The sequence below is a fragment of the Podarcis cretensis genome (assembly GCF_951804945.1).
Source record: "Podarcis cretensis genome assembly, chromosome: 5".
Classification (NCBI taxonomy): Eukaryota; Metazoa; Chordata; class Lepidosauria; order Squamata; family Lacertidae; genus Podarcis; species Podarcis cretensis.
This window is the reverse complement of record NC_137174.1, coordinates 88213298-88227589: the sequence shown is the minus strand read 5'-3', so window position 1 is coordinate 88227589 and position 14292 is coordinate 88213298. Positions and strand designations below refer to the sequence as shown.

General features: G+C 44.0%; 1 protein-coding gene across 8 annotated transcripts in view; it reads right to left on the bottom strand.

The window, feature by feature from the left end:
• Window positions 1-9493, bottom strand: part of ECT2 (epithelial cell transforming 2) — a 44752-nt gene extending 35259 nt beyond the window's left edge. For 3 of the 8 annotated variants that reach the window (XM_079977714.1, XM_079977706.1, XM_079977712.1), the window contains exons 1-3: window positions 9341-9493; window positions 3187-3343; window positions 138-217 (exon numbers count right to left, since the gene is read on the bottom strand). In XM_079977714.1, coding sequence (XP_079833840.1) covers window positions 138-217; window positions 3187-3316 — 210 coding nt within the window. In that variant the 5' untranslated portion in view covers window positions 3317-3343; window positions 9341-9493. Of the gene's footprint in view, window positions 1-137; window positions 218-2159; window positions 2235-3186; window positions 3344-7646; window positions 7747-9340 lie in introns of those variants that run through there. The other 5 variants (XM_079977708.1, XM_079977713.1, XM_079977707.1 and 2 more) reach the window with 4 other exon arrangements.
• Between the last annotated feature and the right edge of the window lie 4799 nt (window positions 9494-14292).

The window sequence follows — 14292 nt, the reverse complement described above, 5'->3', positions numbered from 1 at the left end:
AACTACAAGTTTTCAATAACATGAGGGATCGCATACCATTTTGGGATCATGGGCATTTAGAATTTTGAGAGCACCAGAACTCTTCAAGGGCACAATTTCAGTCATGGGCATCATGTTGGGGGCCTGATAAATCTTACCTCCAAAGCTTTCAGAAGTTCTTCACATTTTGCAGCTTCTTTTGGTAGGACTACCCTAGTTTCAATCTGCGGCATTTCTTCTTTTGGGAGAGGTGAAAAAAGAACAAACAGTATCTAAACATATGATTGCAGAATTAAAGCGACCTATCTTCTCTCTCAGGGGACGCAGGTGGCGCTGTGGGTTAAAGCCTCAGCGCCTAGGACTTGCCGATCGAAAGGTCGGCGGTTCGAATCCCTGCGGCGGGGTGCGCTCCCGCTGCTCGGTCCCAGCGCCTGCCAACCTAGCAGTTCGAAAGCACCTCCGGGTGCAAGTAGATAAATAGGGACCGCTTACCAGCGGGAAGGTAAACGGCGTTTCTGTGTGCGGCTCTGGCTCTGGCCAGAGCAGCGATGTCACGCTGGCCACGTGACCCGGAAGTGTCTCCAGACAGCGCTGGCCCCTGGCCTCTTAAGTGAGATGGGCGCACAACCCCAGAGTCTGTCAAGACTGGCCCGTACGGGCAGGGGTACCTTTACCTTTACCTTTTTATCTTCTCTCTCAACAAGGGAGAGGAAGTAGAAGAAGCTTATATTCCCAATAGCATCCTTTTATACATTTAATTCACCTATACAGGCGGCAACCGTTTAGCGCGGGGGTTCAGTTTCTGGCCCCTTGGGGTGCCTTGAATGATGGTCAGGGGTGCTGTGGGCAACACTGGCCTTGGTCCTTCTTGCCTTTCCTCCCTTCCTCTGATGCCCTCTCACGTCTCTGCCTCCCAAAGGTTTGCACAGCTGTTTGTTGCAGCAGCTCTAGCTACAAGCTCCCCAGGTGAATGGTGACTCTGGGGCAGGCTAGAGGGTGCTGGTTGCCAGGAGCTGAGGCAGCCTTGGAGTAAGCAAGCAAGTAGGCGAGGTAGTCCAACCAGCCCTTGCTGTTGGGTCGGACAGACAAGTGGGAGGCCAGGCAGGCATGCAGGCACCGCTCTGGCCTTTCTTGTGCTGGCTGTGTGCAAGGCCTCCCTGGGAGCTGAGTGCCCAGGGCCGAAGGGGAGCCTTTCCGCCATGCAGGCCCGGCAGTGCCCGCTGCTGTCTCCCAAGATAAGGTGCTGACCTCACGTTCACCTTTGGCCAGTCTCTGTTGGGCCACTAAGGCAGATGGAGACTCCTAGTGTCACTTTCTGAAAACAGCCCTGTAGAATCACCATATTTCCTACTGCTAACTTGCTTAGTCGATCCAGTCAATATGGTCAATGGTACTGAGTGATGCTGAGAGATCAAAGAGAAGCAACAGGGTCACATTCCCTCTATCCCTGTCCTGATAAAGGTCATGGGTCAGGGTAACCAAGGCTGACTCCGTTCTGAAGCTAGGCCTGAATCTTGGTTGCGAATGGATCCAGATAATGCAGTAGGAGCATCCTCTTCCGATGCTCCAGTAGGGCAGTGTGAGGAAGCACTTCTCTTTCAGGCCGGGGGGCAGCTCAGAGACTGGGGAGGCACAGGAGACTCCCAAGGAGAAGGGAGAAGGCCAAGGGAACCCTCCACAAGAGAGGGTGTTTGAAAAAGGGCAAGAGGCTGCCAGCTCAGAAGGTAAGGGGTGACATAACTGAGCTCCTGAGCCCCATAGGCGGGGGCCGCAGAAAGAATGTAGGGAGCCAGGGACTCAAAAAGGTTGAAAACCTCTGGTCTAGAGTGAGGCCAACCACAAGTCTGGGCTCACGTTTAATGCTGAGCTAAACCATTGCTTAGTGCAGGTAGTGCAAGTAGTGCATTGCAGGTAGTGCATTGCTTAGTGCAGGTAGTGCAGCAGAAGCAAGGCTTGGGGAGAAACACGTTTGTTTGTTCACGCCAAGCCACTGGTTTGGCTTAGCATTATGTGCAAAATGGGCCTTTAGAGATTATGGAACATCTTGCTATCCAATATAAAATCCCACAAGCTTATTCTTTATATGCCATCAACAAAAAGAGATTTTTTTTTGTAGGTTTGTGCACTTTTCAATAATATACCCGGTATTCACAATTTACACCTGTGGTTTTGATATTTACCTATTATAAAGTTGCTATTGCTGCTGCTGTTTGTGTTCTACTTGCTTTTATTATTTTAATGAAGTGGACAGTTGCCTTGGGGTTCCATTGTGAAGCCAAAGGCAAAACAGAAATACTTTAATTAGTAAATAAAAACAAAATAAGCCTACAGGAAAGAGTCTGCATTGTGCTTTGTGCTTCAGCTAAGTATAACATAAATATTGCTATCAAAGCACACATTTGAATGCTCCCATCTAAAAAAACTAGAGGAATACAAAGAGAAGCATAACTGAAGGGAGATGGGAAGGGTTTCTCTCAATATTCTCTGTACCTTGTACCTTGTACCTAAGAAGGGTTGCTCTCAAATATTATCTGCAGTAAATTCCTGTGCTAATCCTACTTCTGCAATTGTGGTCAGACAGTTAGCACATAGCCGGTGACTGTTTGCTAAATCTGTCTGGCAGGTCAAGAGTCCATTTCCTGCCTCGTCAGCTAGCAAGAGATTGCAGCCGTTTGCAAATTTAACCAGGCCTGCTAAGGAGGCCGTTTCCTGCCTTGCGCTTCCTGCCTTAGTATTGCAAAGATAAGAAAAGACACGTATAAGCAAAAGGGGAGGGGGAGTGCTTAGCCAGCAGAAAGACATGTATGAGGGAAGGTAAAATGTTCAGCAAGCAATATAGATGTGCCATATAAGGGAATAAGTTGAATATTTGCCAGCTGATTGGAGAAGTTTGGGGAAGGAATGGGAGGGGGAAGAATGTTCAGAAAGTATAAGAAAGCTTGCTGAAGTATATTGCTTCACAACCAGTTTTTCAGAACCTATTCTGCTGGTTGTCTCTGTGCACAGATTACAATAAACTCTTTTCTCCAAAGAAGAATCTTTCCTGGTGCTTTTTGCTCTCTCTTCGGTACTGGGGACGCGGGCGAACGATTCCCTGGCGAGGACAAGGTTCAGGCTACATAACTAGATTCATAGCTAGATTGCAAGAGTTTCTATAGCAAGTGACTTTTATCCACATTCTGAAATAAGAACCATTCACTTCATTACCTTCATCATCTGAAGCTGATCCCCTGAACAGGTTCTCCTTTGAAGATTCTGTAATTTTGGAGTCAAGAATGGAAGAATCTGCCAAGAGACTCCTCCCTGTATCAGACATGAGTGTACTGTTGTCAGCCATGGTCAAAAGGGTATTTCACTTCTACGGCTGCAAGGGAATCACCCAGTAAGTTATTATTATTTTTAAGGAAACACACCGTTTAGGAAACTATTAGCAATCTATGTAAGGTTCCTAACCGTACTCCAAAAGCAACTCTGCAATTTGAATACCCGTACCGGAGCTTGTACCTACATTGTCAAAGCCTCACTTTTCCTATTGCATTTACCAATTACTGCTGCTGCTGCTTCCTATTCTGTTTTGCCATTAAGATCCGTAGGGTCTAAACACTACAGGGAGAAAGGGGGGTTTTCTGGGTGGGTCAGTGGGTGGAAGATACCTGGGCTATAAGATCATACTTGAAGATGTTTATGCAAAACATATTTTTCTATATGTGCTGCCCAGATGTTGCAAAATCTGCTGGAGCCAAATGAGCAACATTCTCAACATGCTATTTATTTATAGTATTCATTCGTGCTTGTCTCTGTGTTCATGGAATTCTGGTATCCATGACTCTCTAGTACAGCAGTACCTCGGTTTAAGAACAGTCCTGTTTACGAATGATTCGGATTACAAACTCCGCAAAACCTGCAGTAGTGTCCTGGTTTGCAAACTTTACCTCAGTCCAAGAACGGAATCCAAACAGTGGAAGGGAACTGGCGGCAGGAGGCCTCATTAGGGAAAGCATGCCTCAGTTCAAGAACAGTTTCAGTTTAAGAACGGACTTCTGGAAGGGATTAAGTTCACTTGTGTGCCATGCTATGTAAAATGCTCATGCGAGTGTTATAAGTACCAGAGCAACTCCTGGCACATCAGCAGGGGAAGCTGACAGGATACAGCACACTATCAAACCTACAGTTACATAAATCCAACTAACAATAACACCCACAACGTAACTGGCTGTGTTTAACTATATGAATTCTTTATGCATCATATAAACATACCTCTTTTCACATTATCAAATTAAGTAGAAGCAATTAAACATTTTGAACAGGAAAAAAACTTGAGGAATAGTAAGCCTCTCATTTTCTCTAAACTGCCAAGTCTCAAGGGAGGAGGCCTGTATTTCAAGCTTGTATCGAGTGTAGAGAAATTATGCTTCATTACATAAGATCTGACCTTTTATTTTGTATGATTGTAGCACCCTGCTTGTGGTTAACACTTAGCTGGAATGAAATACTCAACGCAGCAATAGAGAAATTAAAATAATAATTTATTTGTCAGACAAATAAATATGAGGCACAGTGGTATATGGTTACCAAGCTCTGGCCTGGCCTCCTGCCATTCTGGCCAGCACTTATATTTCCTTAATCCAGCCCCCTTGCTCCTCCTGTGGCTGCCTCTGTCCAATCAGCCTGGTTGAAATTCCTATTGGCTGTTTGCTAGAACCAATCACAAAAGATACACCCATTTCCTTCTGTCCTTTTATGGGAAACAAAAAGCTATATATTCTTCTATCTATAAATGACAAATAAGTAGTAATATATCTTACATGTGTCTCAACAAGGAACCTTAATTACCAGCTCACCTCGCCCTATTGCCCTCCAAAACAAATGGTTTAATCTTAAATTTTTATCTTAAACAGATGTCAAGGATCATCATTGAAAGATCTCCTTCCTTTGGAGATCTCTAAACAAAAGCTTGACAAATGCTCTAATGATGTTTCCTGCTTGGAAAGGGGGGGCTAGGCTGGTGGCTGATGGCCCCTGTGATCTCTTCCAACTATATGAAATAAGAATCTAGCATAAGGATTTAACATTTCTTAGCTTCTAATTCCTTTGCATAATTACATTTAAGCCAATATATTTAATACATAACATAAATAACCTTTTAAAAGGAAAAGAAATCTTAAAAGGATCTCAGTTTAAGAAAGAAACAACTTTAGAAAAAGACTTCCCAAAATACTCTCTTCTCCAGCCAAGCCAGTTGCCTTTTTTCACTGCTCTTGACCTTTCAACCTTAGGAAAATATGGCTCAAGTTTAATGGGAGGCACATGGTTTTATTTTACTATTTACCCACTCTTAATTATGTTTATCTCTTTTTTTATCTTCTGTAATATGTAGGGTCAGTGTAACCTTGGCTGTCAGCCTGTAATTCCCTTTTTACGACTTTGAGAATTGTTTTCTGCTATAAATCAGGGGGCCCCCTTGTCTAGGAGGAAAAACATCTTGCCAAGGTTCTTAGGCAGCTGCTCTTCTGCCTGGCATGAAACATTTGAAGATCTTTAAGCTCATTTTAAGATACAGGCCCTGATCAAAATATAAGCTTGATAAAAATGCAGGCTTATGATTAGATGCCTCATGATGAAGTCCAGACAACTGAAAGTCTGTCTTGTATGCCTTCCTGTCTGTCTTGTATGCCTTCCTGTCTTGTATGCCTTCCTGTCTGTCTTACTCCCTTTTAGTAATTTCAGAACTGCTAAAATATCTCTCCCCATTACTTATGAAGATTCTACATAAACTTCAAGGTGTTGCATCTACAGCTTCTCCTGCAGCCACTCCATCAATGCCCTCTTTCTGATTTCTAAGCTTTGCTTAACTTTCACCTTTCATATGCCACCTTTTATTATGCAACTGTGTGCAGAACTTCACAGCTGTTGTGGGGTGGGGCTGGAATGTTGTTGTTTTTTAAAGGACACTGTCATAAGAGAGTGAATGGCAAAACACACAGGAACACACAGCTAAGGCAAAATATGAGCAGAAGAGATAAACTATACTCTGTGATAGTAGTGTGATGACAGGTGGAGCAGAAGGCATGGGCCAATTTCCAATGAACCACCTAGCTGGTTGCTGTGATTCTTGTGTAAATGCTGGATCTCATCTGAACCAGCAAGGCACTTTGAATTTGAACAAGAATGCATACTGAAAACAGCTTAACACAGATTAGAATATTAGATAGGCTTTTAGTGTTCAGAACATTTAACACCTCAATAGACTACTGGGAGAAGGGGGAATTGACTATGCAAGACAAGACAAGACCACCCCAGGTTTACAATTTCTCCATATCCTTTGTTAGCTCCAGAATAATTTCAGCACAGAACAGATGGAATCATCTACTGTAGGTGCTGCCCTGCCCAACATGCCTAATTTTAGATGAGTGCAAATGCTTTGAGCAGTATTGTAATCTACAGTTTTGCTAAACACCGAGTGTTGAGGCAGATATCCAATCAAAGAGGAACAAGTGCACAACCAGCATGAATTGAAAGGTGTTGCATATGCTTTTTATTTCATTTTAATTTATGAGAACAAGAATAAGACAGCTCTTCAAATTATTAGAAATCAAAAAGAAAGCAAGAAGCAAGCACTAGGTGGGCCCAATACAGTAGCTGTGTGTGAAATTTGGGCTCACGTGGTCATTTCCCACAGTTGGGTCAGCGGCCTGCTGCACTTGCAGTGCTGGAGCAGGAAGGAATCATGTGAGTTGGACAAGCACATGACTGCAGATGCCAAGCATTAGTGTTGCAACATGGAGTCTTAATATGCAATCAATTTTCCCCCAGCAGTTACCAATGACTTATTCACTAGATCAGTGAACAATGGAACAAAGTGAGGCAGTACCCAACATGAAAGATCAGAGCTTCGTTGTGGGCAGATGAAAATGCACATATGCTCCATCTCTGATCACTGATAGTTCAGCTCATAAACCCTGCCCACCACATTCCAAAGTTTCAGGTCCTGGAGCAACACATTTTATAGAAGATGGAATCAAGAATTTAAGCCTGCATCTGAAATAAATCTAATCCGTTGTATCACATAGACCCATGATTTCCGCCCCTCCAAATCTGTATTTTAAGTATCATTACTTCATCCTTACTCAAAACACATCTATAAATCAATAGTACTCCAGTGTGATGTTTTTCCATCTGACCTGTTTTATAACACCTATACACACAATAAAGCATGTGTTGGCATTAGGTGACAACCATTACTAACAAACTGTAATTGTGGAGCAGAGCAGGATTGTCAGATCTCTAAAGCGAAACTCAAAAGCAAGTTTACATTCAATATTACAAAGTACGTAGTGATTTAAGGACTTCCTCTTATTTTAGAACACCTTGTAAGAACAGAAGATAATCCCTTCTGGATCAGACCAAAGGCATATCTAGTCCAGCATCCTATTTGCCAGTAACCAACCAAATACTTCTTGAAAGCCTACAAGAAGGGCATTAGCACAATAAACCTCTCCCACTGTTGTTCCCCAGTGACTGGCAATCAGAGGCATGGCTGCATTCAGATGTCATAGTAAACGCAGATCATCCTGCTTCACTCCAGAGGTCAGCAGGGGCAACAATCCACAGTACAGGTCTTGTAATCATGATTCAAACAAAGCACAACAGGTAAGCCAAGAACAGACCTTGGCTTCAGATCCTGGTTTGCTTGGAGCTAAAGAAACTACTAATTCTGTTTCAGCTATAACACTAAGCCAAGGACCTTGGTTTGTTGCTCCTGCTTGTCAGAAGGGACAATTAATGCAGGAGTGATCTGCATGTTCACAGTAAATCATAGCTTAGAATGACATGCAAACACACCCACTGATAGCCTTATATAAATTTGTCTGTTCCCCTCTTAAAAGTAATCTAACCTAGATGCCATCACATCTGGTGGAAGCAAATTCTAAAGCTTGGCTGTGCACTGTGGACTACTTCATTTTGTCTGCTCTGCACTTCCCACCCTTCAACTTCTTTTGATAAGATGAAATTCTGTATTACAAGAGAAAAACTTCCCTCTATCCACTTTCTCCACACGCTGCCTAATTCTATACACCTGTATGTCCCCCTGCCTGCTTTTCTTTTTTCTAAACTAAATAGCCCCAACTTTTCTCACAGGGCAGCTGTTCGGCCTCTCTCCAATTCCCAGATGCTGGGGATAAATAGGGTACAGATATCACCATTATACCCTGCTGGCGAGTTCCACAAGGACATATTGAATGTACTGGAAACAGTGCTGGATTACACAGACCTTTGGACTGACCTAGCAGAATAATCTACACATTTAGACACCTTAGAAATTTTGAACATGCAACTAAAAAATTAAGATGTGATCAGGCACTTGGGGCAAACCAGAGCTTACCTTTGCCTAAATATTTTATTTTTTATTTATTTAACACCACCTATGAACATGGTCCTTTCCAATATGCAGACCTGAAAATTCCTTAGCCAAAATCCTAATAATCCAGAAATATAAACAAGGGGAATAACAGGAGGAAAGGGTGAGGATAGAGGCAGCAGTAAACAAGTGAAGAATTTGTGACTGTTTCAGTTCCATGTACTTTGGCTTAGCTATAGCACAGCATTGGACATAAGGGTGAAACAGAAGCACAGGTGAAATGGCATTTGCGCTACACCTTGCACTACACTTCCCATCGGCCCCAGTCAACATGGACATTGGTAAGGGACGATGGGAGTTGCTGTCCGCAACATCTAGACGGCACCACAGTGCCTAAACCCTGCCTTTCCAGGTAGGTGCCGAGATGAAATTTACAAAACAAGAGGCACCCCCCCCCCAAGACTTTCCTATACATATACTGTACAAAATAATAAGCTTCCATTTTCCTTAACAGACCCCTTATTATAATACACACACTAAGGCTCACCCATTTTTTTTCCATTCCCAGAGCTTAGGACCTGAATGTAAAAAAATAAAATGCAAAAAGGTGACACCTCTGAGCAAGTACAGAGTGCATTTCTTTGACCCCTGGGCCAGTCTCCATATGTTTGGGTTTGGAGATGGAAAAGAGGGAATTCCGGGTAGACTCTAGGATATTTTTGCCTCTTAATTCTTCTTTTTTTGGGTGGGGGTGGGGGGGGCGTTACTAAAACCAAGCCCCCTTGGCTGCCCTTGCAACTGCGACCACCGCCGCCACTCGAGGCCTTTTCCCCATTTCTCAGCCAGCTCGCTTCCCCGTCCCTCTCCACCTGCTACCGTTGCCCAACTCTCCCCTTCACGAGCCACACTCGCCCAGCTCCCCCTTCTCAGTCGCCCCCCCCCATTCCCTAACCCCCGGAGCCCCCGGCCTCCTCCCACAGGCTCCGCCCTCCTCCGCCTCACCCTCCAGGGCCACTCAAGGCCTCTCTCCGCTCACAGGGAAGCCGCCATTCCGGGACCTGCCGCGACGCACACACCAATTCAAAAAAGCGAGCGTCCGCTCCCTGCCCGCTTCCCATTGGCTGCCCTGACGCACCGGGGGTGGGGTGGGCAGACGCTCAACTCATGCTCCGGGATGCCGGCCTCCTATTGGTGCGTGGCTCCTTGGGGGGCGGGGCGAGAGACGTCACCGGGGCATAGCTCCTCACTTTCTGTTTGCCTCTCGCGCGCGTCTCCATGGTTCACCGGCTTGTTTCCGAACGTTGGGGTGGGCGCCGCCCACCTACAAGACGGTTTTCGATTGGCCGAGCCAGGTCTCTGTACCCACTTAACGCCTAAGCCCCGCCGTGAGGGGGGGTGAGCTCGACTGAGGATTGGTTGATTTGGGGAAGAGTCGTCTCCGCCCCCTCACGCTCGTGCTCACTCTTTCAAACGGCTGTTAAATGGGCGGAGCGGGGGGGGGGGCGAGAGCGAAGGGGCCTGGATATTGCCATGTCGCCACTGTTCCCCTAAAAGGTTCCCTTGCAGACAATATTATTATTATTATTATTAATAATAATAATAATAATAATAATAATAATAATAATAATAATAATAATGAATAAATCTGAAGCGAACGTGTGCACATTTAAAAACAATTCTCCTGACCACGCCTCCTTTTCCCTCCCACGCGAGGATTCCTGGGAGTTGAAGTCTTAGGAGGAAAGTGAAAAGCAGACGCTAATCGATTCTTCCCTTAGAAATCTAATCCCCTCATTTCCCCCCCCCCCCATCCTTTGGAGAAAGGAAAGATCTGTTGCAATGGGGAAAATAATTCAACATAATTATTAATTATATTAATATTTAATAATAATTTTAAAAAGAATTTCTTGGTCGCTTCAACTTGCCCAGGGCGACCCAAAGCACTTAACAATAAGCCCCACATAGATGCACTAAAACCAAGATGAAAGCAAAATGCATTAAACTGGTCAAAGCATGACATATATCTCAGGATATATAGGCTGTGAAGGCACACAAAAGCATGTTTATTATTATGTTGTTGACTGTATATGCTACAGTGGTGGTGCTGTTCTTTGCCTTTTAAAAAAAAGTTTATGCCAGATATGGACAAAGGTGGAGGATACCCGACTAACACATCAGAAGTGATGGCCTGCTGAGCCTACGTGCTAAACTGTGAAGACTTGACAACAGCCATACCTCCAGAGCAAAGGAGCTCACACTGGACAAATGCCCCTGGTTTCTAAATATCTGTACTGGGCTCCCAGCACCATAACAAAGCAAGGAAACAAGGCAAGGAAGCACCACATTCTGAAATGGCACGAATGGAACAAGGACTCCATAATCCTTCAGATATGTCATCACATGGGCAGGTTGCAGAGCGATGGCCAACAAGATCAGCAAAGCGCAGGTGGCGCAGCCGGGTGGGGACACCATCTTTGGGAAGATCATCCACAAAGAGATCCCTGCGAAAATCCTCTTCGAGGACAAGAAGTGCCTTGCGCTGCATGACATTTCCCCACAAGCTCCAACCCATTTCCTAGCAGTTCCCAAGAAGCCCATTGCTCTGTTATCTCAAATGCAAGATTCTGATGAAGCTCTTATTGGACACTTAATTACTGCGGGCAAGAAATGTGCAACTGAATTAGGCTTGATGAGGGGATACCAAGTGGTGGTGAACGAAAGGCCGGATGATGGTCAGTCTGTCTACCATGTCCTCGGTGGGTTGGCCTCCAGGTTAAGAGAGTGGGGAAGAAAGAATTTTGCCCCCAAACTATCTCTTGAACAGCCTCAACAAATGTTTTCAAAATCCAACTATGATCAATACCTTCAGCCACTTAACCTTTCCTGTGGAGTACAATAGAAGTGAAATATACTCAAGAGTCCTGTAGTGATTTCATGCTCTTTACTGCAGCTTGTAAAACAGTGATTGAATTGCCCTCCAAACCTCAGGCTTTTATATACATTATTTACACAATGAGTCCCGTCTGATTGGCTGATTCTACTTCCCTCCTGGAGCCTGATTGGTCTTTTCCTGCAAGCCAATCAGTTATTGCATTCTAGGACCCTACTTGCCTATTGTTCTAGGATCCAAGCTTAGTACATAACAAGAAGTTTGTGCAATCATTGTTCAATAAAGTTATAAGCGTGTTGGCTCATTAAAAAAGTGCCACCACATACACCAAGCACGTCTCTAAACTAAAGTGTCAGACCTCACATTATCGGTCTTGCAAAGGATGCTAAAATTCTAAATCACAATACTCCAGACAGAAACCCATCTCCAGAATTGAATGCCTGTGAGAACTAGACCTTATTTCTGAGTATACATGCATGTGACTGACTGTATCTCATTGGCATGAGCTTGTGAATCATATACAGGAAGCATGCATAGAAAATTGACTCAGTGTATTTACTCAGTTTCAACATGACCCACCCAAGGAAAGTTTGCTCTCAGTGTGAGAGAAGCTCATTTCTTACTGGAAAGCTGCAGTTCCAGCTTTTTCTGCTAAGGTTTTTGATTTAGCAGGGTTAGGCTTTCTTCTCTTCCACATTGCAGTGTCCACAAGGGGTTGCAACTGGAACATCAGTCTTAATGGCTGAACACCACTTGGAGCTCAACCCCAGGTCAATGGCACCCATTCGCCACTGGTCAAATTAAGACAGCAGGAGGCTATCTTGTAAGCCAACCCTAAGTTTAAAATGATATGTTTTATGTTGTTAAAGCCGCAAAATATATCTGATAAGAAATGAAGTGTTGACTATATTTCAGTTTTCCAAAAAGAAATCTTTTTCCTGTTCAAATTTTTAAAATGATCAAATTTCCCATAAATTTTACATTGCTAGAGCCGGCCCAATTTGAGGATCATCCACCTGGTTGTGCCCTAACTTTTTTGCACAGCAGCAATCTTTGTGTTTTAACTATTCGTCTATTTGCATTATTTGCTATACTGCTTAATATAATAAAAATCTGCAAATGGTTTACATCAAAACAATAGAAATACAACAATATTCAATAGGGTTTCCTAAAAACTAAATGAAATAACACATAAGCTGCTTCTTCCAGCTTTAAGCCATGGAGAAAATATGTTTTCTTTTATACTGACTCAAGATTTACCAAGACAGATGTTGAGGTGAGGAAATCAGGAGATGTGAGGTCTGTATCACTGGAGGTGCAAACTGACCTCTACTCTGGCTGGCTGTATCCTCTCACTCCCCCATCTCAATGGCATCCTAAGGCTTTTAGCTCTATCTTGTCAGCCACCATCTGTTAACGATCTTACACAATTAGACTCACATGATAGCTTCAAAGATTGCAGAGTCAACTTTATTAGCCAGAGATCAAAAGGTTCTGGGACAACTGCATGAAATTCCAGGATGATTCCATCATGCATTCCTATTCAGTACCTCTTGGGCAGACCACTGTATATTTAAGCATGGGGAGTCTATGCATTCCTCCCATCTCTGAATACCAAAGAGAACAAAACTTCCCTTGTCTATGATCATGAGGGGCAGGTTTATATAAACCAGTCATGTTTACATGAAATAAATCCCGCTTAGGCTGTGTACAATGTCAAACCTAGACAGCATCTTAAAAAGCAGAGACATCACCTTGCCAACAAAGGTCTGTATAGTTAAAGCTATGGTTTTCCCAGTAGTGATATATGGAAGTGAGAGCTGGACCATAAAGAAGGCTGATTGCCGAAGAATTGATGCTTTTGAATAATGGTGCTGGAGGAGACTCTTGAGAGTCCCATGGACTGCAAGAAGATCAAACCTCTCCATTCTGAAGGAAATCAGCCCTGAGTGCTCACTGGAAGGACAGATCCTGAAGCTGAGGCTCCAATACTTTGGCTACCTCATGAGAAGAGAAGACTCCCTGGAAAAGACCCTGATGTTGGGAAAGATGAAGGGCACAAGGAGAAGGGGACGACAGAGGACGAGATGGTTGGACAGTGTTCTCGAAGCTACCAGCACGAGTCTGACCAAACTGCGGGAGACAGTGGAAGACAGAAGTGCCTGGCGTGCTCTGGTCCATGGGGTCACGAAGAGTCGGACACGACTAAACGACTAAACAACAACAACAGGCTGTGTACATGCTATACAATTAAAGCACACCCCTGCTGTCAGAATCCTGGGAACTGTAGTTTGCTATGAGTGAGGAGAATTGATAGGAGATCCCCCCATCAAACACAGTTTCCTGGATTCGTGGTTGAGACAGGACATGCTTTAAATGTGTGCTGTAAGTGAGGTTGCTTACATACACTACATTTAAGGCACATTTCCCTCCAAATGATCATGTGAACTGTAGTTTGCTAAGGGTTCCTGTAGCTCTGTGAGGGGTAAACTATAGTTCCCATGATTCTTTGGGAAGGGGGGGATGTTATTTAAAAGTACAGTGTTTACAGAGCCTGAGTCTCATTTAATTCAGTGGGGATAACATCTGAGAAAACGAGGATGAAGTAGGGTTCCTTTTAGAGGGGAAATTCTCCAGGAAATGCTACCTATCTCTCAAAACACATCGTGCAAATATATCATCCTTCCACAATGAAAGGAAGTCAGCCAAGAGTCCTTGATTTTACCAAGGCGATATTTCATCATTGTAATATTTCATCACACTTACCCTCTTGAACATAAAACCAAGTTGGAAATTTGGGTAAGCTACACTTGACATACTGTGTATAATGAAGTACCACTTGCTGCTTTTTGTAAGGGTAAGCTGACGGGAGCAGCGAGGAGAAGAGAACACATAACCCTTTTTCTGCCAGCTGTTTTCCCACTCCCGAAGCACAAGCTCATAAGCCAGTCTCCCTGAGACCACTGGGTTTCCTTTAAGGGAAAGTATGTATGAGATTGAAACTTGCGACATCTTCATCGCTTCCATCCAGCTCTGAACTTCTTGTTCTGCTCCCCAGCTCCTG